The 27,376-nt window shown below is 40.2% G+C and overlaps 1 protein-coding gene across 1 annotated transcript; it reads left to right on the plus strand.

The window, feature by feature from the left end:
* The first annotated feature begins 4,996 nt into the window (after positions 1–4,996).
* On the plus strand, positions 4,997–25,148 carry LOC309625502 (transmembrane and coiled-coil domain-containing protein 5B-like). The gene is made up of 10 exons (XM_082385116.1): positions 4,997–9,266; positions 9,583–9,700; positions 10,017–10,067; positions 10,633–10,701; positions 12,178–12,234; positions 12,709–12,768; positions 13,344–13,408; positions 22,910–22,985; positions 23,274–23,320; positions 24,463–25,148. The coding sequence occupies exons 1-10, from the start codon at positions 9,124–9,126 to the stop codon at positions 24,659–24,661; spliced, it is 885 nt and encodes a 294-aa protein (XP_082241242.1). The 5' UTR covers positions 4,997–9,123; the 3' UTR covers positions 24,662–25,148.
* Positions 25,149–27,376: the final 2,228 nt, after the last annotated feature.

The raw sequence follows: 27,376 nt of genomic DNA on the forward strand, positions 1-27,376 counted from the left end.
AGAGTTAACAACTATTCATCTAAACTACTCAAAAAAAATTTCAGAGTAAGGAACACTTCTGAACTCATTCTATAAGACCAGAATCATCCTGATGTCAAAACCAGACAAAAATACCACAGAAAAGGAAAATTACAGGCCAATATCTGATGAACATAGATGTAAAAACTTTCAATAAAATATTAGCAAACCAAATTCAACAATACATTAAAAGGATCATATACAATGATCAAGTGGGATTTATCCCAGGAATGCAAGGATTTTTTCAATATCCACAAATCAAGCAGTGTGATACACCACGTTAACAAATTGAAGAATAAAAATCATATGATCATCCCAATAGATGCAGAAAAAGCTTTTGACAAAATTCAACATTCATTTATAATAAAAACTCTCAACAAAGTGGGTATAGAGGGGAAATATCTCAACATAATAAAGACCATATATGACAAGGTCACAGTTAACTTCATATTCAATGGTGAAAAGATAAAAGCATTTCCTCCAAGATCAGGAAGAAGACAAGGATGCCCACACTCACCACTTTTATTCAACATAGTATTGGAAGTCCTAGTCACAGCAATCAGACAAGAGAAATAAATAAAAGGAATCCAAACTGGAAAGGAAGAAGTAAGACTACAACTGTTTGCAGATGACATGATACTATATAGAGAAAATTCTAAAGGAACCACAAAAAAATACTAGAACCAGTTAATAAATTTGGTAAAGTTGCAGGATATGAAGTTAATATGCTGGAATCTGTTGCATTTCTATATGCTGACAATAAACTACCAGAAAGAGAAATTAAGAAAACAATCCCATTTACAGTGACATCAAAAAGAATAAATTACCTAGGAATAAATCTAACTATGGAGGTAAAAGACCAGTACTTGGAAACTATAAGAATGATGAAAGAAATTGAAGAAAATACAAACAGATGGAAAGATATACTGTGCTCATGGATTGGCAGAATTAATATTGTTAAAATAACCATACTATTTAAGGCAATCTAAGATTCAATGCAGTATCTATAAAAATATCATAGGCATTTTTTCCAGAACCAGAACAAATAATTCTATACAATAATTTGTATAGAAACACAAAAAACACCAAATAGGCAAAATAATCTTGAAAAAGAAAAACAAAGCTGGAGTGATCACACTTTCTGGTTTCCAACTATACTACAAAGCTACAGTCACCAAAACAGTATGGTACTGGCACAAGAACAGACACATAGATCCGTGGAATAGAATAGAGTGCCCAGAAATGAATCCACACTTATATGGGCAATTAATTTACAACAAAGGAAGCAAGAATATACAATGGGGAAAAGACAGCTTCCTCAATAAATGGTGTTGGGAAAACTAGACAGATACATGCAAAAGCACCAAACTGGACTACCTTCTCACACAATATATAAGAATAAACTCAAAATGAATTAAAGATTTAAATGTAAGACCTGAAACTTAAAACTTCTAGAAGAAAACATAGGCAGTAAACTCTTCGACATCTGTCTTAGCAATGTTGTTGCAATGTCTCTCCTCAGGCAAAGGGGAACAAAAGCAAAAATAAACATATGGGACCACATCAAACGAAAAAGCTTTTGCACAGTGAAGGAAACTATCAACAAAATGAAAAGGCCACCTACTGAATGAGAGAAGATATTTGCAAGCGATATAGTCAATAAAGGGTTAATATGCAAAATATACAAAGAACTCATGCAACTCAACATCAAAAAACCAAACATCCTGATTAGAAAATGGGCAGAGAAACTGAATAGACATTTTTACAAAGAAGACATACAGATGGTCACCAGGCAGAGGAAAAGATGTTCAACATCACTAATCATCAGAGAAATGCAAATTAAAGCCACAATGATATATCACCTCACACCTGTCATAATGACTATTATCAAAAAGACAACAAATAACAAGTGTTGGCAAGGATGCGGAAAAAAGGAACCCTCGTGTACTATTGGTGGGAATGTAAATAGGTGCAGCCACTATGGAAAACATTACGAAGATTCCTCAAAAAATTAAAAATAGAACTACCTTACAATTCAGTAGTTCCACTCCTGGGTATTTTTCCAAAGAGCACAAAAACACTAATTTGAAAAGATATATGCAGCTCTGTGTTCATTGCAGCATTATTTACAACATCCAAGATATGGAAACAACCTAAGTGCTCACTGATTGATGAATGGATAAAGAAGATGATACATAAAATGGAATATTATTCAGCCATAAAAAATGAAATCTTGCAATTTGCAACAACATGAATGGACCTGGAGGGTATTATGCTAAGTGAAATAAGTCAGACAGAGAAACTGTATGATTTCACTTACACATAGAACCTAAGAAATGGACAAACATAACCAAATGGAAACAGAGTCATAGATATAAAGAACAAACAGATGGTTGCCAGAGGGGAGGCTGGTGAGGAGATGAGAGAAAAAGGTGAGGAAGATGAAAAGGTACAAACTTCCAATCACAAAATAAATGAGTTACAGTTATGAAATGCAGTGTGGGGAACAGAGTCAATAATTATGTAATATCTTTCATGGTGACAGATGGTAACTAGACTTGTGATGATCATTTTGAAATGTATAGAAATATCACATCACTATTTTGTGTAATAAGAACTAACGTAGTGTTGTAGGTCAATTATACTTTGAAAATAAAGGAACAAACAAACAAACAAAGAAAAAGAGATCAGATCTGTGGTTCCCAGAAGCAGGGTGTGGAAAGAGGGGGAACTGGATGAAGGTAGTCAAAGGTATAAACTTCCGGTTATAAGTTAAATAATTACTAGTGATGTAATGTACAACATGATCAATATAATTAACACTGCTATATGTTATATATGCAAATTGTTAAGAGAGTAAATCCTGAGTGTTCTCATCACACGGAAAAAAATTTTTTTTCTATTTTAAAAATGTATCTATGTGAGATGATGGATGTTCCTTTAATTTATTGTGGTCATCATGTCATGATGTATGTAGGTTAAATAATTATGCTGTGCACCTTAAACTTTTCAGTGTTGTTATGTCAATTATATCTCAATAAAACTGGAAGGGCAAAAAAAGAACTTAAAAAACTAAAACTAAAAATAAAATAATAACAATACCAAATCTTAGAAAAGATGAAGAGAAACAATCAGTCATACATTGCTGGTGGGAATGTAAGATGGTACAGCTAGTCTGGAATTTAGCTTGATAATTTCTTTAAAAAGTAAACATATATTTATAATATTTACAACTCAGTAATTACACTCCTGGGCATTTATCCCAGAGAAATGAAAACTGACATCCACACAAAAACTTGGATACAAATGTTCCCAGCAGCTTTATATGTAACAGCGAGACCTGGTAACGACCAAAATGTCAATAGGCAAATGGTTTAAACCAACTGGTACATCCATACCATGAATGAACTATTATACATGAAGCTACTTGGGTGGATCTCAAGGATTTTTAAAAAGTGAAGAAAAAAAAGCACATCTCAAAAAGATCACATACTGTGTGATTCCATTTAACATAACATTGTGAAAGTGGCAAAATGAGATAAAAACAGATTAGTGGTTGCCAAGAGTTAAGGATAGTGGAGGGGATGGAAGTGGGTACACCTATAATAGGATAGTATGAGGGAGTTGTATGTGGAGATGGAATAGTTCTGAATCCTCATTGTGGTGCTGGTTATACAAATATACACTTTCAGTAAAATGTCATAGAAATTTCCACACATTGTACTAATGTCAATTTCCTGGTTTTAATATTGTACTATAGTCATTTATGGTGTTCGGGGAAAACTATGTGAAGGGTACATGGAACCTATCAGTACTATTTTTGCAACTTTCTATAATTGCTTAAAAATAAGGAGTTTAAAAAAAGGACTATCTTCTTGGAGCAACTCACTAGATGAAGGTGACAAATAACTGAGAACTTCAAGAAATCCTAGTATGTTAGCTCCTTGCTAGCATAATTGAAACTCTTTCCTGACCTGTGGACATGATATTTGTTTTAACCCACCTGATACAAATATATGAATTCATTTCTCCCTCTCCAGTGTGCAAACTTTCAATTGTTAATTAGTATAACCCACTCAAACTTAGGTTTCTAGCAACCCCCCACCCTGAGTTTTTCTCCTCCAGCCAATTACTTACTGAAACAAATGCCATTTTTTTACTGGTCTAGGTCCCATTCTCTGGCAAGTAAATCAACTCAGGGCTCACTTTATTGACCACTTTTGTGGCCATCACATTTCCTTTATCACCACAAAAGATTTGAAGCATTTGATGGCCCTCATGGCCTGTATAAACAGATGGGAACTTACTGTTCCAGGGGATGAACTTGGTACAGTGTTGGGGGAAGGTGGTTTATGGGTGACAGAAAGTGCAACTAAGGAAGAGCCAAGGACAGTGTCCAGGGGAAAAAGCCAGAATACCAAGGGTCACTTCGGCAGCAAAAATGTAATGCTAAGAGGGCTGGACAGAGAAGTAGAAACCAAAGAAAGATGTGGCAAAGGAAGGAATGGGAAGCCATCCAAGCAGAGCAAAGGCTCAGTATGGTTGTTGGAGATGGAGCCTCCCTGACGCGATGGATGGAAAGAAGCTGGCAATGGTGCCAAGCCCTCTGAAATGCTCATAATAATGATTAAATAATCATAGTTACCATTTACTGAACATTTATTTTGTTTCAGGCATTGTAAGTGCTTTTTTTTTTTAATCAGTCATCAATTTTATACACATCAGTGTATACATGTCAATCCCAATCGCCCAATTCAGCACACCACCATCCCCACCCCACCGCAGTTTCCCCCCCTTGGTGTCCATACGTTTGTTCTCTACATCTGCGTCTCAACTTCTGCCCTGCAAACCGGTTCATCTGTACCATTTTTCTAGGTTCCACATACATGCGTTAATATACGATATTTGTTTTTCTCTTTCTGACTTACTTCACTCTGTATGACAGTCTCTAGATCCATCCATGTCTCAACAAATGGTAAGTCCTTTTTTTAAGCTCACAATAATTTTATGAAATAGGTACGCATTATCTCCAGTTTTAAATTAGGAAACTGAAGCCCAAGGGGTTGAAAAACTTATCCAAGACCTCATATCTGGAAAGTGGAGCAGGTGTTCAAAGTCACTCTGTTCTGATTCCAAAGCTAATGTCCTTATCCACTACACTTAAACCCACTACCCCTCTCAGATCTCTATGTATTTGATAGTATTTAAACCTATAACTATGTCCATGTCTATGTTTACCTATATCTGCATCACCTGGAACTACTATATCTATATTAAATCCAGAATAGTGGAAAATAAGTTAAAAATCACTACCATGTGAAATATGAATAGGAGAACAAGGCCAAAGGAAAGATACACAGACCACAATGTCCAGTGCAATCACAAAAAATGAGGGTTTCAAACGTGGCATTTTTGCTTCTTGGTACCAAAGTGAAAAGGGAAACATGGTCACTTTCAAAGTTTCTACTTGGGGCAATAAGCTAAGAAGGGTTCATTTTTGGAAGGTTTCATGGAGCAGGTGAATTTGTGTGGTGTCTTTAAAGAAAGGAGGGATGCAGTTTTGTGGAGAGAATATGGTCTTTGTCACTGATTCTCAATCAGAGGTGGCTGCTGCTCTGGGATGTTTAACAGAGGCTTTCAAATTGCATCCCCAGTGATTGTGGATCAGACTCCTGGGGGTGTGGCCCTCTGTTGAGAGTTCTGCCATGGGGCACTGTGCTGCCAACGAGAGTGTACTAATGGGAGTGTATGGGTGAGCATCTCCCAGGTGGGTTGAAAGGAAAGGGAGGATAACTCCTGTTCCAGATAAAGGGAGTGGAATGAGTCATTCATTCATTCATTTATTCTAAAAACATTCAGCATGTACCATGAGCAAAGGTAATATGAGATAGGAAAATGAAACATGTACTGTGTTGGAGAATGGATGAGAATTAAGTACTTATGCCTGCCACACATTGTGTTAGGAGCTTTACATGCATTAGTTCATTTAATCTCTACCATAACTTTGTGAAGCAAGAGTAATGTCCATCTCACAGATCAGGAGACTTGAGCTCAGAGAGATTAAGTAGCTTGTCCAAGGTACCACAACTAAAAAGTGCCAGGATAGAATAAAACTCAGGTGCTTTCTGTGGCTAACCCCAGCCTACTTCCACTCTCTGTTTTCAGGGTCGTCCCCTTCTTGAACAACTCCAGGGGCACCATTCCCATTGAATTCTGCAAGTAGTGCCCTAGAACACAACTGGGGAGGGAAATCAAAATGGCTTTGACTAAAGCACACTCTTTCAAGAGGTTTATAGGCTAATTGTGGAATGAAGACCAGTGTGTGCACATTCCTAAAAACAATGTAAAATAACAAAAGAGGAGAACAGAGGTTGGAGGGATTAATTCTGCCAGGATTTGGGGTGTGGTATCTGGGAAAGTGTAGAAGAAGCAGTGTTTAAGCTGAACTGAGAAGGATGGATAAGATTATGACAGATAATTATGTAGGAGAGACAGTTTCCTGGAGAGACAGTGGTATGCTCTGTAAGGCCTTTTCAGGGACTCGAGATTAGTATAATTCAGCTGGGAAAGGTTGGACTTATATCATGGAGAAGTGAACCGAGTGTAAGGGACAAAAATGCAAGATGTGAAGTCCAAGCACACACCTGTATTGATATCTCACCAATTCTGTATCCCGCCTCATCTTCTCCATCAACACAGAGAGGAATCCAGAACTGGTTAGTAGAGTGACACTGATATGTAAAATCCCATCTACTGTTCCAATAATTTAAGACCTCAAAAAATGAGGAGAGAATTCTGAAGGAGTGGGCGGTAGAGTTGGGTCTGTGGGCCTAACACTCCTCTTTTCCTCCTTCCTGCTCAACATCCACATACTCTCCACCTTTGAAACATCAGACTTTCCTTCCCAATGACTTGGCAGTGCCTCTTCAGGGAAAATAAAGGAATTTGTTTTGCAGCTCCAAGAATCCAACTTGGGGAGAATGAGGGCTTGCTTTGTTCACAGATAAGACATCTCTCAGGTTCTTCCTAGCCAGCTCTCAGATGTTCCTACCCCCACCTCTTGCATGGTTTGGATTTGAGTGCAGTAATCTGCACATATACCACACAGAGATTGTGAAGGAAATGAGCATGACATCAACGACTACTAGGTCTATGGATTTGGGAAAATGAAGAAATGTGTCCCATAGAGCTGATTGCTGTTTCAGAAGCAGTTTAAACTGTGTCCAGAAATTTGTTGCATAGATCTTATTGCACTTCAGTCAGAGAATTAAAGTGTCCTAAAGTTTTGAACTCTGCTCCCACTCTGCCTACAGGGATGACAAAGAGTCACTGCCACCCCGCCCACCCCTACCCACTATGACATGCTGCCCCACCCGGCTAGAGATGTCATGACCAGCTGTATGTGGAGAATTCAGTTATCAAGGAGATACCTTTTCTGAAAGTTCTGACATTCAGTTGGAAATCTCGGTGGGAGAAGAAGAGATTTCTGTTGTTAACAGAGATTCTTTTCTGTTGGGAAGAGAAGGGTGAGCTCAGAGGGCATCATCATGGGCTGGGTTGCCTTGTGTACACACAAGAGAGTAGATAGAAAAGGAAAATGCAGGGAGGGCTATAAAAGAAGGTAGAAGAAGGAATTAACAGGGGAATTAAAACAAAAAAGCTTCAAAGAAAAGAGAAAGGAAGAAAAGATGAAATGTGAAAGGAGATTTGGTGTTCTACTTCTCTTAGATTGGGTTCAGTCCTGAACTTTAATTTTGGTACAGTGGAGCAGATACCATCCCTGAGAGCCCAACGTTTGTTTTTTTCCTTTCAGTAGTTATATCCTGTTGTCCATGGTACTGTTTCTGCTCCCGTTTCAGGATCAACCCAGTCATAATATCTAGAGTTTGTTAAAAAGTAGGATAACTATAGACCAACAGAAATCAGCCAGCCAACTTTTTGGTACCCTCTGACTCTTCTATTATTCCTTTTTCCTAAGTCTCCCTGAAGGTCAGGGTTAGAAATAAACTCTCAGTGTGTTTGCCAGTAGACACCAGCTTGCGTTCTCCTAGCACTTTACCTGTGACTGGGCCAATGCAGGCAAGAAAGGGGAAAGGTAGCCAAAGTGTGAAAATTGTGAAAACAGAAAGATTTCTGTACTCCAGTGGGATTCATTTATGATACTCATTTAAGAGATATGAGCTGGCTTACTGTAATTTAGCAAAATATTGCAACTGATTCTGAAATACGAGAGGGTCTAGGAGGCATGGGTTTCTTCTTGGCTCTGTCTTGCCTGGTCAAACCTTTTCCCTTCCTGGGCCAATGACTACGTTGGACACTAGGGGCTTTGTTTCCCATAACACATGTTTGTATTAACAACTTAGGAGACCTACAATGGAAGAAGCTGGACAGGACCCATTGGATGATGTGTAAGTAATGAGAAAGAGGAGCTAGTATGGAAAGCGTCTACCACAATCCAATAAGGAAGAAAACCTCAATTGTGCAGGACATTACCTCCTTAAGCCTGGAAGCCTTCCTAGGGAGGAAAGACTTTGGTTTTAGTTCTTTGGACTTCATCATACTAGAAGTGGTGTTTTCAGAGATAGCTAATGTCTCCAAAAGCAAATCAGTCTTACTTGGGGAAAAGATCCACCCTCGTCCCTGCCCCCTACCCAGCCCATGTGCCTACCTGACTAAGGTAGGAGGTATTCAGTATAACAAACTCCTTAGGAGACTCTAACAAAAGGAGACTGAAAACATTCCTCTCCCTTGCAGATATTTAAATGCTTTATAGGTGTGGCTTGGATTCCCTATACTCTGTATACATTTTTTTGAAAACAAATAAGTTAGAATATAATTATTCAAATGAAAAAAATATTTCTTTTGCTTCACAAAATATTTGTGTTTTAATAGGTTCCATTTATAATATTTAAAATTAAAATGTGATTTGACTCCAGGAATTTACTTTATGCAAAACACCTTAGAAATCAATTTATCATGGGAAATGATAATGTAGGGCTGGTGAGGCACAGTAACAACAGAAGATGGGGGAGTAAGTGAGATGACAGCTCATATGTTTTCCTGTCCTGAGTTTGGTAATGAAGATGATTCTCCTGCAGGCAGGAGATGATGGAAATACCGAAACTAGAAGTCATAAAACAGAACCTCAACTACCTGAACTCAGGCCTTGAAAAGGACCTGCAGAGACTGGATGAGGCAAATCAGGTTCTTCACAAAAAAATTCAAGAGAAAGAAGAAATCATTCAAAGGCAGGCTTTGCAGTTGGTGGGGGAAGGGCTTCTCCTCATCTGAATGTACCTTGGGATCAAGAGGGGATGGGAGGAAGGTTTACTTCTTTGTCCATGAATCTAGGCATGTTATTTAAATTCTGAAACTAAACAGTGGTGCCCTCAAAAGGTTTTATGTACAGATGTTTGCACTAAATTTCTGCATCAAGTTGACATTTTACTGTCACTGCATTGGGTAGTCCCTTTGGCTCCCTGAGGCATTGGCTGTAGCTTCCCAAGCTGGGGTCCTGGCAGCCTCCTTAGGACTGAGCCACACCTGGGTGACACTATTTTTCAGTCTGGAAAGAGAGATTACCCTGTCAGTAGGACAAGCCAGAGAGAGGGAGGAGCTGAGCCACATCATATCTGAGAAGGAGGAAGCCCTGCGGGATCTGGAATTAGAAACAGCAAAGCTGGTAAGGAGGCGTCTAGAAGAGGACTGTCAGATGTACTTTGCTCGCATTCCGCTGCTCTCTCTTTCCCAGGGCACCATCATCGCCCATCACTGCTGTGTCTGTGGATATCACAGCTGTTTAACAGAGTACTTTGGGAATGATGCACAGGGGCGAGGCCTGGGCTCTGTTCCCAGATCCCCTGCGTGGGGCCAGAGTGCAATTTTCCCACTTGGTACCCTTGGTACCCTCATCGCCCAGATGGGATTTCAGTGACCGGTGAGTGGGAGGGTATGAGAGCAGAGTGGGGTTTGTTCCCTTTACCTCTTTCTTTCCCCAGGAAAAAAATAAGGAGATTCTAAGCAGGAACGTGGTAGAGCTGCAGAAGAAGGTAAGGTGGGCCCTGGGTTTTTGGGGGTCCCAGGATAAGTCCACCCTTGAAAGGAGACTCATTTCTTAGGAATCCCAATAGAGTCGTCGTCTTCTTAAACTCTCCAGTCAGAAAGACAGGAGGAGGAGCAACCGCCAAAGTGTATGCTTGCTCCCGACTCCACCTTCCAAATCTCTTAGAACAAACTCTGGTTAATTGATACCACCCTTTGTCCTCTGGGAATTACAGATCTGGGGTGGGAAGGCTAAAGGACTGTGGAGGGAGAGAACTGTCCCTCCCTCCCCCAACTACCCTACCCCAGTTTCTCTTCCCTCTCTCCCCACCTGCCTCACATCCTTTGTGCCGCACTTTTCATGGGCTATGGGGACAGAAAGGTCTGTCCAGCTGGCGTGGAGTCAGGCAGCTTCCAGAGGGAGAAGGAGATACTTTTCTATCGAGCTTCCATCTGGGATCTGAAATAATTAATCACCATTCTGCAGTTCTGAGACCTTCAAGTCTGACTCTATCCCACATTTTCATGTCTGGATGCCTTACTCAGTTTACAATTTGTGGGTTGGTATTTCAGATTTCAAAGAGATTTAAGAATGCTGGCCTTGATAAAGAAGCCCTAAAGCAGATGCTGGCAGAATCGAAGGTGAGTAGAGAAGCAAAGCTACAGATTTTCTGGGAGCTGTTGTGTCAGTTCTAAGTTTGGGGAGGAACGGCTTCCAAGGACTCCCCCAGGCTAAGTCTGTCTGTGCGCTCACAGAGGTGAGCCAATGTCCTTTGTTCCCTCTGCTTTACCCCCTGACCTGGGTGACATTCATAACTTTATCAGTCACACTCGTGGCAGAGGTGACTGCAATGGCACCAAAGTGGAAGGAATTGCTCCAGAGACATCATCTATTAGTCAGTAGAACACACGTTCTGAATGCCCATCGGGACCTGCCCTCAAGAAATTTATGATCTAAATGACACACAAATACAGATAGTCAAGTAAGAAGAGAATACTAACTTCCACAATTACACAGGGATAGGTCAAGTAGTGCACCTGATTTTCCAACCCATGGCTTATAGGGCAAGGAATTTTAAAAAATTTGATCTTTTTCTTCTACCAGAATGTAAACCCAATGAAGGCATGAATTTTTGTCTGTGTTGTTCACTCCTATTTCCCCAGTGCCTAGAATAGTGTCTGGCACATGGTAGTAGCCCGGTAAATATTTGTTGGATGAATGAATGAATTGGATGCCCAAAAGAGGGCAGAAATCCTACTGAAAGGCTTTCTGCAGCTTTATGTGGCAAATATGGCAATTTGGCTGAGCCCACCATGCCAGAGCCCTACTGTCCTCTTTTTCTCTGAAAAAGAGGCGGTTTTCTCTTTTGCTTTGTGATTGAGGCGGCATGTTAGTGCACCCTGTGGAGTACAAGGTGGAGGAAGGGGCTGGTACTTTGGTCAGTAAGACTGGAGGAAGGAGGGTGATTAGGTTCACAGACTGGTCAGTCAGACGACCAAGGCTTAAACATCAGCTCTGCCACTGTGTGATTTTTTTTTTAATAAATTTTATTTATTATATTTTTGGCTGCGTTTGGTCTTCGTTGCTGCATGCAGGCTTTCTTTAGTTGTGGCGAGTGGAGGCTACTCTTCATTGCAGTGCACAGGCTTCTCACTGCGGTGGCTTCTCTTGTTGCGGAGCACGGGCTCTAGGCACGCAGGCTTCAGTAGTTGTGGCACGTGGGCTCAGTAGTTGTGGCTCGCGGGCTCTAGAGCGCAGGCTCAGTAGTTGTGGCGCACAGGCTTAGTTGCTCTGCAGCATGTGGGATCTTCCCGGACCAGGGCTTGAACCTGTGTTCCCTGCATTGGCAGGCGGGTTCTTAACCACTGCGCCACCGGGGAAGCCCCCACTGTGTGACTTTTAAACAAGTTATGCACTTAACCTCTCCTTGCCATTGTCTTCTCACCTGTAAAATGGGGCCAATAATAGCCCATTCCACATTGTCATAGTCTGTCCTCACTATATAATAGCCATTATTATCATGCTCGTTGCCAGCCTGGAGGGAGGATGAATATTACCCATTTGCCTTCCACTAAGAATGCTATCAACTTTTTGCTGTCACTCACTGTCTTCCATAGGTGAGACTACAAAAGTCAACAGAATCCTGTGCAAATCAAGAGAAGGAACTGGTCAAGGTAGAGGCAGTCTCCTCCATTGAGGATGTGTTCAGGATACAGATGGGCGAGAACCCCAAAGGTCTTAGAAACAGAACAGCTTGAGGCACAGGAGGGGAGGGAGCAAGAATTTCTGATTCACCTGCAGGTGAAGGGAAAGAAAGTTTATATTAAAAGTACTGGTCTTACCATTTCTTAAACACCCCTCGACCTCAAATACTACATACTATTGTTGAAGCCCAAACTTAAGTGCCCTGAAACATCTCCTGATGTCTCACCTGAGAGGCATATGAGAACCTAGGCAAACAACATCCTTTGCTCAAAATTAGACCCTGCCCATGAATGATGAGATCACCACTTTGTGATGTGGTTACTTTCCCTAGTAAGAAGTTGCTAGATAACCAGCCAAATATCCAGTGCTCTAGTTGGGAGTAGCCAAGGCTTGGTTGGTTGCGATTTAATCCATGAAATTTGTTAATTCTCTTTTCTTTCTAGATAGAGAGTGACTACCAATCTGTGTATCAGCTCTGTGAGGACCAGGCCCACTACATAAAGGTACACTGCCTCTGAGGAAAAGTCAGAGTAGAGGCAGAATTTTTCCAATGCCATGGATACCTCGGTTTCTCATTAAGGCTAAAATCTGCCACTGGGGAAAATGCCATTTATCCAGCAGTAGCAACAACAACAAAACAGACGTATGTTAAGGATTTATCTTGTGCTGGGCACTGGCACATACAGTATTTTTAAGCAATCAACATACAGTATTTTTCTCAATTAGTTTTTCTAGTAACTCTTTGGGGATGATATCATTATGATCAAGAGGACACAGGTTCAAAGGAGTTTGATAATGCGCTCTGAAAACATAGGTAGTAAGTGTGAGAGCTGGGATTTGAATCCAAGCAGGCTCCAAAGAGAGAATTCGTTTTTCTTTTTTTCCATGTGTATCCATACAGTGACTAATATCTCCTAATTTTTATTAGAACATCTTTCTAGTTGTGTGTGCACATTCATGCATGGACCATTTGGAATATTAGGAGTTAGTCTTGGGAGAAGCTTTTTATCAGTGACATTGAAATGAAATATACAGAAATTCTTGATTATGATCAATATATTTTTCTTTCCATGGGAAGAAATACCAGGAAATTCTGAGGCAGATGGAAAAGGAAAAGGAGGTGCTGCTTCTTGAAAAAGAAGTGTAAGTTTGGGAAAATGGGCTGAAGTTACAGTCTCCGGGCGGTCTTTGAAGGGCAGAGTACTTCTCAGACCAGTTCGTGTCACTATAAATAGCCACCACCAAGTTACCCTTGTCAACTTCTGCTACATGTTCTGTACTGAAAACTCATCGGCATTCAGGCTTCTCTCTCGCCTTTCTCGGCAACTGGTCTCTCTTTTTATGTTCTTTTCCTGTGTCCTCAGTTGAGTGTAATTCTTGAAAATTGATTGTGCTGACCCTTTTCCCAGGACATGGTGAACCCACCACACTGACTGGGGGCCCCAGTGATACCCATTTACGGACGATCTGTAACCATAGACTTGTATGGTTTAGGACTGGCCACACTTTCCTTTGTTTGCTTATACTTTTTAATTGTGTTATGTATTATATAATGTAATATACATAGAGTGCACAAATCTTAAGTGGTGTGTTAAATATCACTCAGAACAAGATACAGAACATTTCAAGTATCCCAGAAGTCTCCCCTGTGCCCTCTTCTCAGTCAATATTCCTTGCAAAGGTAACCTCAATTCTGATGTCTATCATTTTTATGGGTTTTATATGATCTTGAAAATTATGTAAATTCAATATGTTCTCATCTCTGGCTTTCACTGAGATTCATCCACATTGCTACATGCCCCTGTGGTTTGTCCTTTTCATAGCTGTATAGTATTGCATTGTAGGAATATGGCCCAATTTATCTATTTTGCCATTTATTAACACTTTGGTTATTTCCAGTTTGGGGCTATTCAACTAAAGCTGCTATAAACATTCTTGTGCATGTCTTTTGGTGGACACATGCACTCATTTCTTTCGGTTTTATACCAAGGAGTGGAATTGCTGGGTCATAGAGTATACATATCTTCAGCTTTACTAGACAAAACCAAACAGTTTTCCAAAGTGGGTGTACCAACATCTCCTCCCACAAGAATCTATACTAGTTCTAGTTATTCTACTTCCTCATGTACACTTGGTATTTACAGTCTTTTTAATTTTAGCCACTCTGGCAAGAGTGTAGTGATATCTAATTTTGATTTTAATGATGCATTTCATTACTGATTATTAATGATGTTGTATATCTTTTCAAATGCTTACTGGAAGTTTGTATATCCTCTTTTATAATACATCTTTTGCCTATATTTGAGAGATTGTCAGTCTTTTTCTTATTGCTTTGTAGGAGTTCCTTATTTTTTTTCATACGGTCCTCTGTCAGATATAGCTATTGCAGTCATTTCTATGGCATTTCTGTTTTACTCTCTTAATAGAATTTTTTGACAAACACTTTCTTAATTTTAAGGAAATCTAATCCATCAATTTTTTTCTTTTTTTGTGTAGTGCTTTATTTAGGTCTTAAAACTATTCTCTTATGCTTTCCCCTAGAATTTTTTTGTTTGTTTTACCTTTGACTCTTAGGTTTACATTCATCTGGAATTTGTTTTTTCCTATGATGTGAGGTAGAGATCAAGATTCATTCTTTTGTGTGTGTGCATAGCCAGTTGGCCCAGCACAATTTATTTAAAAGAGCATGCATTTTCAGTGGTGCCTTGTTTTATTTCAGGTGACGTATATGTGTGAGTCTCTTTCTGGATACTTTATTCTGTACCGTTAGTCCAAGCCTCTATTCTTGTGCCAATACTACAATGTTTTAATTCCTATAGCTTTATAATTAGTCTTGATTTACCATAGCTTAAGTCCTGCAATGGTTTGTTGTTCTTCAAGACTATCTTGGCTATTTTTTCTTTAATATTTATTTTATTTATTTTTCTTTTTTTCTTTTTTTTTAACATCTTTATGAGAATATAATTGCTTTGCAATGGTGTGTTAGTTTCTGCTTTATAACAAAGTGAATCAGCTATACATACACCTATATCCCCATATCTCCTCCCTCTTGCATCTCCTCCCACCCTCCCTATCCCACCCCTCTAGGTGGTCACAAAGCACAGAGCTGATCTCCCTGTGCTATGCGGCTGCTTCCCACTAGCTATCTATTTTACATTTGGTAGTATATATTAGTCCATGCCACTCTCTCACTTAATCCCAGCTTACCCTTCCCCCTCCCCATGTCCTCAAGTCCATTCTCTACATCTGTGTCTTTATTCCTGTCCTGCCCCTAGGTTCTTCAGAACCCTTTTTTTTTTTTAGATTTCATATATATGTGTTAGCATATGGTATTTGTTTTTCTCTTTCTGACTTACTTCATTCTGTATGACAGACTCTAGGTCCACCCACCTCACTACAAATAACTCAAATTCGTTTCTTTTTATGGCTGAGTAGTAGTCCATTGTATATATGTGCCACATCTTCTTTATCCATTCATCTGTCGATGGACACTTAGGTTGCTTCCATGTCCTGGCTATTGTAAATAGAGCTGCAATGAACATTGTGGTACGTGACTCTTTTTGAATTATGGTTTTCTCAGGGTATATGCCCAGTAGTGGGATTGCTGGGTCGTATGGTAGTTCTCTTTTTAGTTTTTTAAGGAACCTCCATACTGTTCTCCATAGTGGCTGTATCAATTTACTTTCCCACCAACAGTGAAAGAGGGTTCCCTTTTCTCCACACCCTCTCCAGCATTTATTTTTTGTAGATTTTTTGATGATGGCCATTCTGACTGGTGTGAGGTGATACCTCATTGTAGTTTTGATTTACATTTCTCTAATGATTAGTGATGTTGAGCATCCTTTCATGTGTTTGTTGGCAATCTGTATATCTTCTTTGGAGAAATGTCTACTTAGGTCTTCTGCCCATTTTTGGATTGGGTTGTTTGTTTTTTTTGATATTGAGCTGCATGAGTTGCTTGTACGTTTTCGAGATTAATCCTTTGTCATTTGCTTCATTTGCAAATATTTTCTCCCATTCTGAGGGTTGTCTTTTCATCCTGTTTATGGTTTCCTTTGTTGTGCAAAAGCTTTTAAGTTTCATTAGGTCCCATTTGTTTATTTTTGTTTTTATTTCCATTTCTCTAGGGGGTGGGTCAAAAAGGATCTTGCTGTGATTTATGTCATAGACTGTTCTGCCTATGTTTTCCTCTAAGAGTTTTATACTGTCTGGCCTTACATTTAGGTCTTTAGTCCATTTTGAGTTTATTTTTGTGTATGGTGTTAGGGAGTATTCTAATTTCATTCTTTTACATGTAACTGTCCAGTTTTCCCAGCACCACTTATTGAGGAAACTGTCTTTTCTCCATTGTGTATTCTTGCCTCCTTTATCAAAAATAAGGTGACCATATGTGTGTGGGTTTATCTCTGGGCTATCTATCCTGTTCCATTGATCTATATTTCTGTTTTTGTGCCAGGACCATACTGTCTTGATTAATGTAGCTTTATAGTGTAGTCTGAAGTCAGGGAGCCTGATTCCTGCTGCTCCGTTTTTCTTTCTCAAGATTGATTTGGCTATTCAGGGTCTTTTGTGTTTCCATACAAATTGTGCAATTTTTTGTTCTAGTTCTGTGAAAAATGCCATTGGTGGTTTCATAGGGATTGCATTGCATCTGTAGATTGCTTTGGGTAGTATAGTCATTGTCACAATGTTGTATAGTAATGTAATGTATAGTATCATGTCATCTGCAAACAGTGACAGCTTTACTTCTTCTTTTCTGATTTGTATTCCTTTTATTTATTTTTCTTCTCTGATTGCTGTAGCTAAAACTTCCAAAACTATGTTGAATAACACTGGTGAGAGTGGGCAACCTTGTCTTGTTCCTGATCTTAGTGGAAACGCTTTCAGTTTTTCACCATTGAGAACGATGTTGGCTGTGGGTTTGTCATATATGGCCTTTATTATGTTGAAGTAAGTTCCCTCTATGCCTACGTTCTGGAGGGTGTTTATCATAAACGAGTGTTGAATTTTGTTGAAAGCTTTTTCTGCATCTATTGAAATGATCATATGGTTTTTATCCTTCAATTCTTTAATATGGTGTATCATATCACATTGATTGATTTGCGTATACTGAAGAATCCTTGCATTCTTGGGATAAACCCCACTTGATCATGGTGTATGATCCATTTAATGTGTTCTTGGATTCTGTTTGCTAGTATTTTGTTGAGGATTTTTGCCTCTATCTTCATCAGTGATATCAGTCTCTAGTTTTCTTTCTTTGTGACATCTTTGTCTGGTTTTGGTATCACGGTGATGGTGGCCTCGTAGAATGAGTTTGGGAGTGTTCCTCCCTCTGTTATATTTTGGAAGAATTTGAGAAGGATAGTTGTTAGCTCTTCTCTAAATGTTTGATAGAATTCACCTGTGAAGTCATCCGGTCCTGGGCTTTTGTCTGTTGGAAGATTTTTAATCACAGCCTCAATTTCAGTGCTTGTGATTGGTCTGTTTATATTTTCTATTTCTTCCTGGTTCAGTCTCGGAAGGTTGTGCTTTTCTAAGAATGTGTCCATTTCTTCCAAGTTGTCCATTTTATTGGCATAGAGTTGCTTGTTGTAATCTCTCATGATCTTTTGTATCTCTGCAGTGTCAGTTGTTACTTCTTCTTTTTCATTTCTAATTCTATTGATTTGAGTCTTCTCCCTTCTTTTCTTGCTGAGTCTGGCTAATGGTTTATCAATTTTGTTTACCTTCTCAAAGAACCAGCTTTTAGTTTTATTGATCTTTGCTATTGTTTCCTTCATTTCTTTTTCATTTATTTCTGATCTGATCTTTATGATTTCTCTCTGTCTGCTAACTTTGGGTTTTTTGTTCTCCTTTCTCTAATTGCTTTAGGTGTAAGGTTAGGTTGTTTATTTGAGATGTTTCTTGTTTCTTGAGATAGATTGTATTGCTATAAACTTCCCTCTTAGAACTGCGTTTGCTGCATCCCATAGGTTTTGGGTTGTCGTGTTTTCATTGTCATTTGTTTCTAGGTATTTTTTGATTTCCTCTTTGATTTCTTCAGTGATCTCTTGGTTATTAAGTAGTGTATTGTTTAGCTTCCATGTGTTTGTAGTTTTTACAGATTTTTTCCTGTAATTGATATCTAGTCTCATAGCGTTGTGGTCAGAAAAGATACTTGATACGATTTCAATTTTCTTGAATTTACCAAGGCTTGATTTGTGACCCAACATATGATCTATCTTGGAGAATGTTCCATGAGCACTTGAGAAGAAAGTTTATTCTGTTGTTTTTGGATGGAATGTCCTATAAATATCAATTAAGTCCATCTTGTTTATTATGTCATTTAAAGCTTGTGTTTCCTTATTTATTTTCATTTTGGATGATCTGTCTATTGGTGAAAGTGGGGTGTTAAAGTCCCCTACTATGAGTGTGTTACTGTCGATTTCCCATTTTATGGCTGTTAGCATTTGCCTTATGTATTGAGGTGCTCCTATGTTGGGTGCATAAATATTTACAATTGTTATATCTTCTTCTTGGATTGATCCCTTGGTCATTATGTAGTGTCCTTCTTTCTCTCTTGAAATAGTCTTTATTTTAAAGTCTATTTCGTCTGATAGGAGAATTGCTACCCCAGCTTTCTTTGGATTTCCATTTGCATGGAATATCTTTTTCCATCCCCTCACTTTCAGTCTGTATGTGTCCCTAGGTCTGAAGTGGGTCTCTTGTAGACAGCATATACACGGGTCTTGTTTTTGCATCCATTCATCCAGTCTATGTCTTTTGGTTGGAGCATTTAATCCACTTACATTTAAGGTACTTATCGATATGTATGTTCCTATTACCATTTTCTTAATTGTTTTTGGTTTGTTATTGTAGGTCTTTTCCTTCTCTTGTGTTTCCTGCCTAGAGAAGTTCCTTTAGCACTTGTTGTAAAGCTGGTTTGGTGGTGCTGAATTCTCTTAGCTTTTGCTTGTCTGTAAAGGTTTTAATTTCTCCGTTAAATCTGAATGAGTTCCTTGCTGGGTAGGGTAATCTTGGTTGTAGGTTCTTCCCCTTCATCACTTTAAATATGTCCTGCCACTCCCTTCTGGCTTGCAGAGTTTCTGCTGAAAGATCAGCTGTTAACCTTATGGGGATTCCCTTGTATGGTATTTGTTTCTTTTCCCTTGCTGCTTTTAATATTTTTTCTTTGTATTTAATTTTTGATAGTTTGATTAATATGTGTCTTGTTGTGTTTCTCCTTGGATTTACCCTGTATGGAACTCTCTGCCCTTCCTGGACTTGATTAATTATTTCCCTTCCCATATTAGGGAAGTTTTCAACTATAATCTCTTCAAATATTTTCTCAGTCCCTTTCTTTTTCTCTTCTTCTTCTGGGACCCTGATAATTCGAATGTTGGTGCATTTAATGTTGTCCTAGAGTTCTCTGAAACTGTCATCAATTCTTTTCATTCTTTTTTCTTTATTCTGCTCTGCAGTAGTTATTTCCACTATTTTATCTTCCAGGTCACTTATCTGTTCTTCTGCCTCAGTTATTCTGCTATTGATTCCTTCTAGAGAATTTTTAATTTCATTTATTGTGTTGTTCATCATTGTTTGTTTGCTCTTTAGTTCTTCTAGGTCCTTGTTAAATGTTTCTTGTATTTTCTCCATTCTATTTCCAAGATTTTGGATCATCTTTACTATCATTACTCTGAATTCTTTTTCAGGTAGACTGCCTATTTCCTCTTCCTTTGTTTGGTCTGGTGGGTTTTTACCTTGCTCCTTTATCTGCTGTGTTTTTCTCTGTCTTCTCTTTTTGCTTAACTTACTTTGTTTGGGGGTCTTTTTCACAGGCTGCAGGTTCGTAGTTCCCATTGTTTTTGCTGTCTTCCCCCAGAGGCTAAGGTTTGTTCAGTGGGTTGTGTAGGCTTCCTGGAGGGGACTGGTGCCTGTTTTCTGGAGGATGAGGCTGGATCTTGTCTTTCTGGTGGGTTTTGTAGGCTTCCTGGAGGGGACTGGTGCCTGTTTTCTGGAGGATGAGGCTGGATCTTGTCTTTCTGGTGGGCAGGACCGCATCCAGTGGTGTGTTTTGGGGTGCCTGTGACCTTATTATGATTTTAGGCAGCCTCTGCTGCCTAAAATCTTTGCTAATGGATGGGGTTGTGTTCCTGTCTTGCTAGTTGTTTGGCATGGGGTGTCCAGCACTGTAGCTTGCTGGTGGTTGAGTGGAGCTGTGTCTTTGCATTGAGATGGAGGTCTCTGGGAGAGCTCTCGACGTTTAATATTACGTGGAGCTGGGAGGTCTCTGGTGGACCAATGTCCTGAATTCAGCTATCCCACCTCAGAGGCATAGGCCTGACATCCGGCCAGAGCACCAAGACCCTGTCAGCCACATGACTCAGAAGAAAAAGGAGAAAAAAAGAAAGAAAGAAAGAAAAGAAAAGAAAGTAAAATAAAATAAAATAAAGTTATTAAAATAAATAATAATTATTAAAAATTAAAAAATTGTTTAAGTAATAAAAAAAGAAAAAAAAAAAAGAAAGGGAGAGCAACCAAACCAAAATACAAATCCACCAATGATGACAAGCCCTAAAAACTATACTAAAAAAAAAACAAAAAACAAAAAAAACGGACAGACAGAACCCTTATGTTGGCTATTTTTGGCCCTTTGTTTTGTTTTTTAAATGTTTATTTTATTTATTTATTTATTTATTTATTTATTTATTTTGGCTGTGTTGGGTCTTTGTTGCTGCACGCGGGCTTTCTCTAGTTTTGGCAAGCAGGGGCTACTCTTTATTGCAGCGTGCGGGCTTCTCATTGCGGTGGCGTCTCTTGTTGTGGAGCACAAGCTCTAGGGCACGTGGGCTTCAGTAGTTGTAGCATGTGGGCTCAGCAGTTGTGGCTTGCAAGCTCTAGAGCACAGGGTCAGTAGTTGTGGCGCACAGGCTTAGTTGCTCCACGGTATGTGGGATCTTCCTGGACAAGGGATCCAACCTGTGTCCCCTGCATTGGCAGGCAGATTCTTAACCACTGCGTCACTAAGGAAGTCCCTACTTTTTGGCCCTTTGAATTTCCATATAAATTTTAAAACTAGTTTTTCAATTTCTACCAAAAAAAAAACTTGCTGAGATCTTGATTGCAATTACATGGAATCTACAGATTAATTTGGAGGCTAATTAATATCTAAACAACATTGAGTTTTCTAAGCCATGAACATTATTATCCCTCCATGTATTTAGATCTTCGTTAATTTGTCATAAACATGTTTTATAGTTTTCTGTACTGTGCTTGTGCATCTTTTATCATCTTTCATCAGATTTATTCTTAGGTATTTGATAGTTTTGATTTTATTGTAAATAAGATATTTGTTAATTTGATTTTCTAATGGATTACTGATAGTATATAGAAATACAATTGGTTTATAGATTCAGTTGACACTTGAACAACTTGGGGGCTAGGGACACAAATCCTCTGCACAGTTGAAAATTCATGTACTACTATCCCTCAAAAAGAAAGGAATTGATGAATGACTCACCCAAGGGCAGGAAGCTGAAACAGTTTGAATAGATAGACTCAGGACTCCAACACTTCCTTGGATTTTTCCCCTTATGGTCTTAAACTCCAAGCCCTGTCTCCTCAGCCAATTGATGCTGCCACTTGCTCCTTGGACTCTATTCCCTGTACCACAAATTGGCAAGTGCCCTTGGGGAAACCCTTGAACGCATGAGGAGCTTACCTCAGTAAGCTTCACTTTGCTCAGGGTTTGTATCCCCTCGTCCTCTGACTGCATTCCTCAATGCACTCAAATGGCTTTTTTATGTATTTTGTCCAGTTTTTATAGTTGCTTGTAGAGTTGGACTAGCCTGATACAAGCTATTCCATCATGGCCAGAACGTGGAGTCTGTGTCTCTTCTCCCCTTTCTTCTCTATTTGATGATTACAAAAAGATTCCCATGTAAAGCCTAGTAAGTTTTTACTGGATCTGACCCTCCAGCAGGAAACAGCTCTAAACTCTGAACAACAAAACAAGAGAAATGAACGGACAATTGGTAGGCACTGGAGAGTGAATAAAACCGAGCAGATTCTGGAGGGTGGTTGACACTTGGAAGAAGGGAAAGGCAGGAGGTGATTTCCCCATTTTATCACTTTTAGCCTGAGGGCAAGCTAAACTTGGTGTGTGAGGGTCAACTAAAATACCTTGAGAAAACTTAGTCTTTCTGGGCTAGAAAATAGAGGACAGAGTTTGGGGTAGTCAAACTGCTGGATAAAAAACAGAGAGCCAGAGATGGAGAGTCTCAGATTTTGTCTAAACTTGGCCCAAATCGCAGGCTGACCTCCAAAACCACGCATGCCCAGGGCATTCTGTGAACAGCCCAGCTGAGGATATCAGACTCAAACTGAGGTTTGAACTGCCACCAGAAGACAGACATTTTGCAGTATGAATCCAACATCAGGGTTGCGTCATGTTACTTTTCATTGATTGTCTTTTCTCTTGAGAATGGACCACAAGTTCTTGTTTCTTTGTACATTGACCAATTATAAATTTTGAATATTGTACATTGTGAATGTTATCAAGAATCTAGGAAATAAATCATAGACGTTGCATGACTTAGAAAATCACCTTTCATCAGTCCCACGTACTATGTTACTTAATTCTTGGATCTGATCTTTCTCACCCAGGTTCAAAGCCCAGGACAACTCCTCCCAAATAGTGAAACCGGGGTCAGTTCTGGTGGAGACCATCCAAAGCAACATGGTAAGTCTTCCTTGTCCCAAACTGGAGTTTCCTCTATCCCTTCCTTCCCTGGCTTTGCTCCTCCTGCCCCCTGCCATGGTGGGGGGGGGGGGTGCAGGGGGCAGGAAGAGCGAAGAGTTAGGAAATAGAGTTAGGAAATAATGAGGCTCAGTACCTTGCTTCACACCATGGCAGCTAGGACGTGGCAGAGCCAGTGACTTCTGGGTCAAGCTCTCTAGCCACCCTGCTATACTGCCTCTCTGTGAGCACATAAACAGGCACACCTCTGGCTTTTATTGCTTCTCACAGGAGAAGACCATCATTAAGAAACAGAAGAGAATCTTTTGGTACAGCAGGTAAGTGGTAGAATCTTGGGGTTTTTTTGTTTTTTGTTTTCCTGGTCTAGGTCACCTTCACTCCGTAGAAGTAAGTAACTTGGTAAGGGCATATGGAGTGAGGATTAACATAGCCACCAACCAGAAAATATCAGGCAGCCCCAGATTTATCCTAACTCTTCCTTCCTTGTTTTCTGAAAACCAGAGTTATACAGGACTTGGTGGCTGGAGAAAGTGGCTATTTTTGAGAAGTTCAAGATGAAGCTTGCTGGTTGCATTTTTGTTTCAATTTCCATTCTTACAACCCATAGTAGGGCCCCTTTCTGTTTTTCAGATCCTAAATCTGATAGTCTGCTCTCCTCTTTGCCGGAAAGAGAGTTAAGGGTGCATTAATTTTCTTAGTTCTTTTATTGCAGGCTGAAAATTTTTTTAAAAAAAATTACTTGAACTCTCCAGGCCTTTTCTTTCTTAATTTTTGAAACAAGGAGACTAACTCTAAAATACTCCATATGGCACTTTAACGAAAAGCTTCAATTTATGCCATTCCAGTATAGTTAAAGACTGAAAGCCTTAGGTTAGTTTTCCAGGTGGAATTTTCTTGGGTGTATACAAGAAAACACACACACACACAGGTGCGCACACACACACAATCTATTATTATTTAAGTTGGTTTCTTTTGGTACTTGATGTTTAGAAAAAATCAACCTTAACCATTTTATGTGGATGTTAATATCAGAGATGGCCCAGACTTATTTCAAGTTCTAGAACTGCTTTCTATAGTGGGCCTGAAGAGGGCCACTGATCATGAGACTCATAAGTGTGACAGTCCTGGACCTTTCCTGACAACCTCCACAAAGGCCTGCGTATATAGTACCTGGAAGGTCTTATTCTTCTGCACCTTCAACTCTTCTATGTGGACATCTACTCTGTTGGAGGGCTTAAATGTCAGGAGGGCTGTATTCAATTCCTTACCACCACATCAATATTTTCCTGTTATCACCTATCCCCTACCCTCACCCTTTGTGTCTCCATTCCCCACTTCCCCATCGGGTTGGCCTGAAGAAAGCAATTCATCAGTCATTTATAAGTGTGAAGTTCACCTCCTGCGGCTGGATCCTGGGCTATCTTTTTCCCCCGTGCTAACGATGAATGTCTCTTTGCAGGCATTTCAGGTATCTTGTCTTCATGGTCATGATCTTCATTAGGCTGCTGGGTTATGTGCTTTTCTACCTGCAGTACATAAACCCAGACCTCCTTGTGGATGCTCTGCCCATGGTAATGAGCAGAGACACCTTGAAGAGGCTGAGGGACATCTTATTTCCCTTCCTCACTCTAGAGGTAGAAGAACTTCTACCACATTAGTCTGGAGTGACCTGGGGGCTTCACACTGCACCCAAGTGGAGAGGGGGGCATGGCTGTGGCCCCAACTGGGGGATGGGCCAGAAAGGAAGTGGAGCTTTGACTCAGAGCTGCTGCTTTGACATCTGACCTCTTCATTTCATTCTCCTCCCTCGCTTTTTCTCCAGAGTGTCTCTCTTTCAAATAAAATATATGTTTGATCAGAGTTCACTGTGTTGGTCTGTGAATTTGGTCTGTGTGTCCTTTAGGGAAGATAACAACACATTATCTTCCCTAAAGCCCTTTTATTTTGTATTATGCTAGGCCTTACAGGAGTGGGATATCCTGAAAAGCTGACCTTTTACATGTCCACGGATGGTTACTCATTCTCAATTGAGAAGAAAATTACCCTAAAATTCAAGTGCTATCATAAATTCAAATCGTAATTCAAATGCCATCCCTCCCATAATGCCTCCTCTGACCCCTCCCAACCCAAGACAGCCCCACCTGCCCTCTTCTGAATGCTGCTGGCACCTTCTCTGGGCTTCCCTTACTGCCCTGCCCACTTGTGCCTTGTAGTGTTGTTACTGTGTGTCTTGACGGCAGGGCTTCTGACCCCTTGATTCTGTATCATCCCTCATGGCCCCAAGAACAGTGTCTTTACAAAGATTCCTTGAAGAATTTGTAATTCCCTTCTGTGGCATCTGGAGGGTAACAACCATGAGCCTAGACCTGTATTATGAGAGCTCTTTTTGCGGGTACAGCCAACTGGGCATTGGCAGTAGAAAGGGAAGGGGGGAAAAAAAAGAAAGGGAAGGGAGGTAGAAGGAAGTGGCACAAAACACGAGGTTGTGTGACCAGCTGGTGGTGTCTACTGGGCACCAGAGCTCAATGGTGGAGGGTCCTTCGTTTGGCAGCTCCTTCCTCCTGTGCATTCCTGAGGTTCTTGCTTTCTGCTGACTTTTCTCCTTAAGACCATTCCTGACAAAGGTTTTAACTGAATTTCACTTGCACAGCGATGTCAGGGTGGAAGAGACATACTGTATGTTTGCTTTGGCTGCCGACATAACACTATTCCACGCTTTCTTTTGGGGGTCTAAGGAGGAGAGGGTGAAATGGTCTCAGAAGGCTCCTAAAAAAACGAAAAGCTGATCAACACCACCCTCTTGTGGCCAGATACAAGCTCTATTGCATTTCAGAGGCTTCCCTCCAAAGGGCAGGAGTGTGATCCGCAAGTTGAAGCAGAAAGATGGATCTTGGACAATTCTTTGAGCTCTAATAAGTACAATTAGTATTCATTCATTCACTCATTCAACAAAGATTCACTGAACCTCTTCCTTGGGCCAGGCAGTATTCCAGGTGCTGGGATGATAGCAATGAATGGAACAGACAAAAATCTCTGCTCACATTGTAGTGGGTAGATACAGATAATAAATAATTAAAATCTAAAAATATCAGATGATATTAGGATATATTAAAAAGTTAGATGGGGGAGGAGGAGGGGAATGATGATGAGAAGCGTTACAGCATTAACCAAGGTAGCGTTATAACCAAGACCTGAAGGCGATGAAGGAGGCATATGGATACCAGGGGGTTAGTATGGCCGACAGGGAGACAGCAAGTACGTGGCCTTGAACGTGGAGTGTGCCCCTTGCTGCGTTTGAGGTTCCTTTGCTGATTCCCTGCTCACACCTCTGTAATGGTCCCTTCCTTAAACTCTCTTCATTGGAATCCTCCGAGCTGAGTTCCTGCCAAGACCCTGGCTGATCCGCTGTTCACTGCCGAGGCATGCCTTAGACCGGAGGATTTCAGCATTTGGGTGATTCTAAACTAAAGGTGTATGTGAAGAAAACGCTTGCAACTGGCCAAGAGATGTGTCCACAGAGTGTTATTTCCTGAGTCATTCCCATCTCTGGTCACAGCCCCTCATAAGCAAATGGAAGGCCTAGGCTCTCCTCCACTACCCAGCCCTTCCCACCAACACGTTCTAGACAAATGTGGGCCCGTCCCAACGTTCAAGACTGGCTAGGAAATACCGGCTTAGGAAAATTGCGACTAGGTAGTCCCTCACTTGCAGTCTGCATTTCACTGGGGATTTGAAACCTTAAAGTTGTACTGGAAATCCATGTTGCAGGAGCACAGCGGTCTTTTTCCTGCCACCCGGAGAGCCTGCCTCCAAGTAGGAAGCTGGCTCCAGAAGGGCCTGGATGGCACTCAAAAGTCTGGGAAGCAGAAGAGAGGTCACTGCTGCTTTAAATGAGCAGTGCTAAGCCGGACATCCCACTTCCAGCAACTGGGAGCTTATCACACCCAAACCCCACAGGTCCATCAGTTTCTGAAAGATTTTAACAAAATAATTAACCCACCTAGCACAACAAAGGGCACATGCAGAGCATTCAACAGCAAGAGTTTCCTTTCATATAGTAAAGTTTGCCTTCATCTAGCAGTTAATCTTATATAGCAACACAGCAAATTGACCGCCTCCTTTCTATTTTAGTCACTAAAATGAACAGCCTTCTGTTCTCCAAATGAACATTCCCAAGTCCTCTAAGCTGTCACATGACATGGCTTCTAGATCTTGTATTTTCTTATTTACCCTTCCCTGGCACCTACCGAGCTGAACAGAATACTACAGATGAGGTCTGACTGGCACAGTACAGTAGCCCTATTCTCCTCTTAGTTTAAACAGTATGACTTTATTAATGCTGCCTAAGATTTCATTAGCCATCTTGGCAACTG

The sequence above is a fragment of the Balaenoptera borealis genome (assembly GCF_965194805.1).
Source record: "Balaenoptera borealis genome assembly, chromosome: 3".
In the NCBI taxonomy this organism is placed as follows: Eukaryota; Metazoa; Chordata; class Mammalia; order Artiodactyla; family Balaenopteridae; genus Balaenoptera; species Balaenoptera borealis.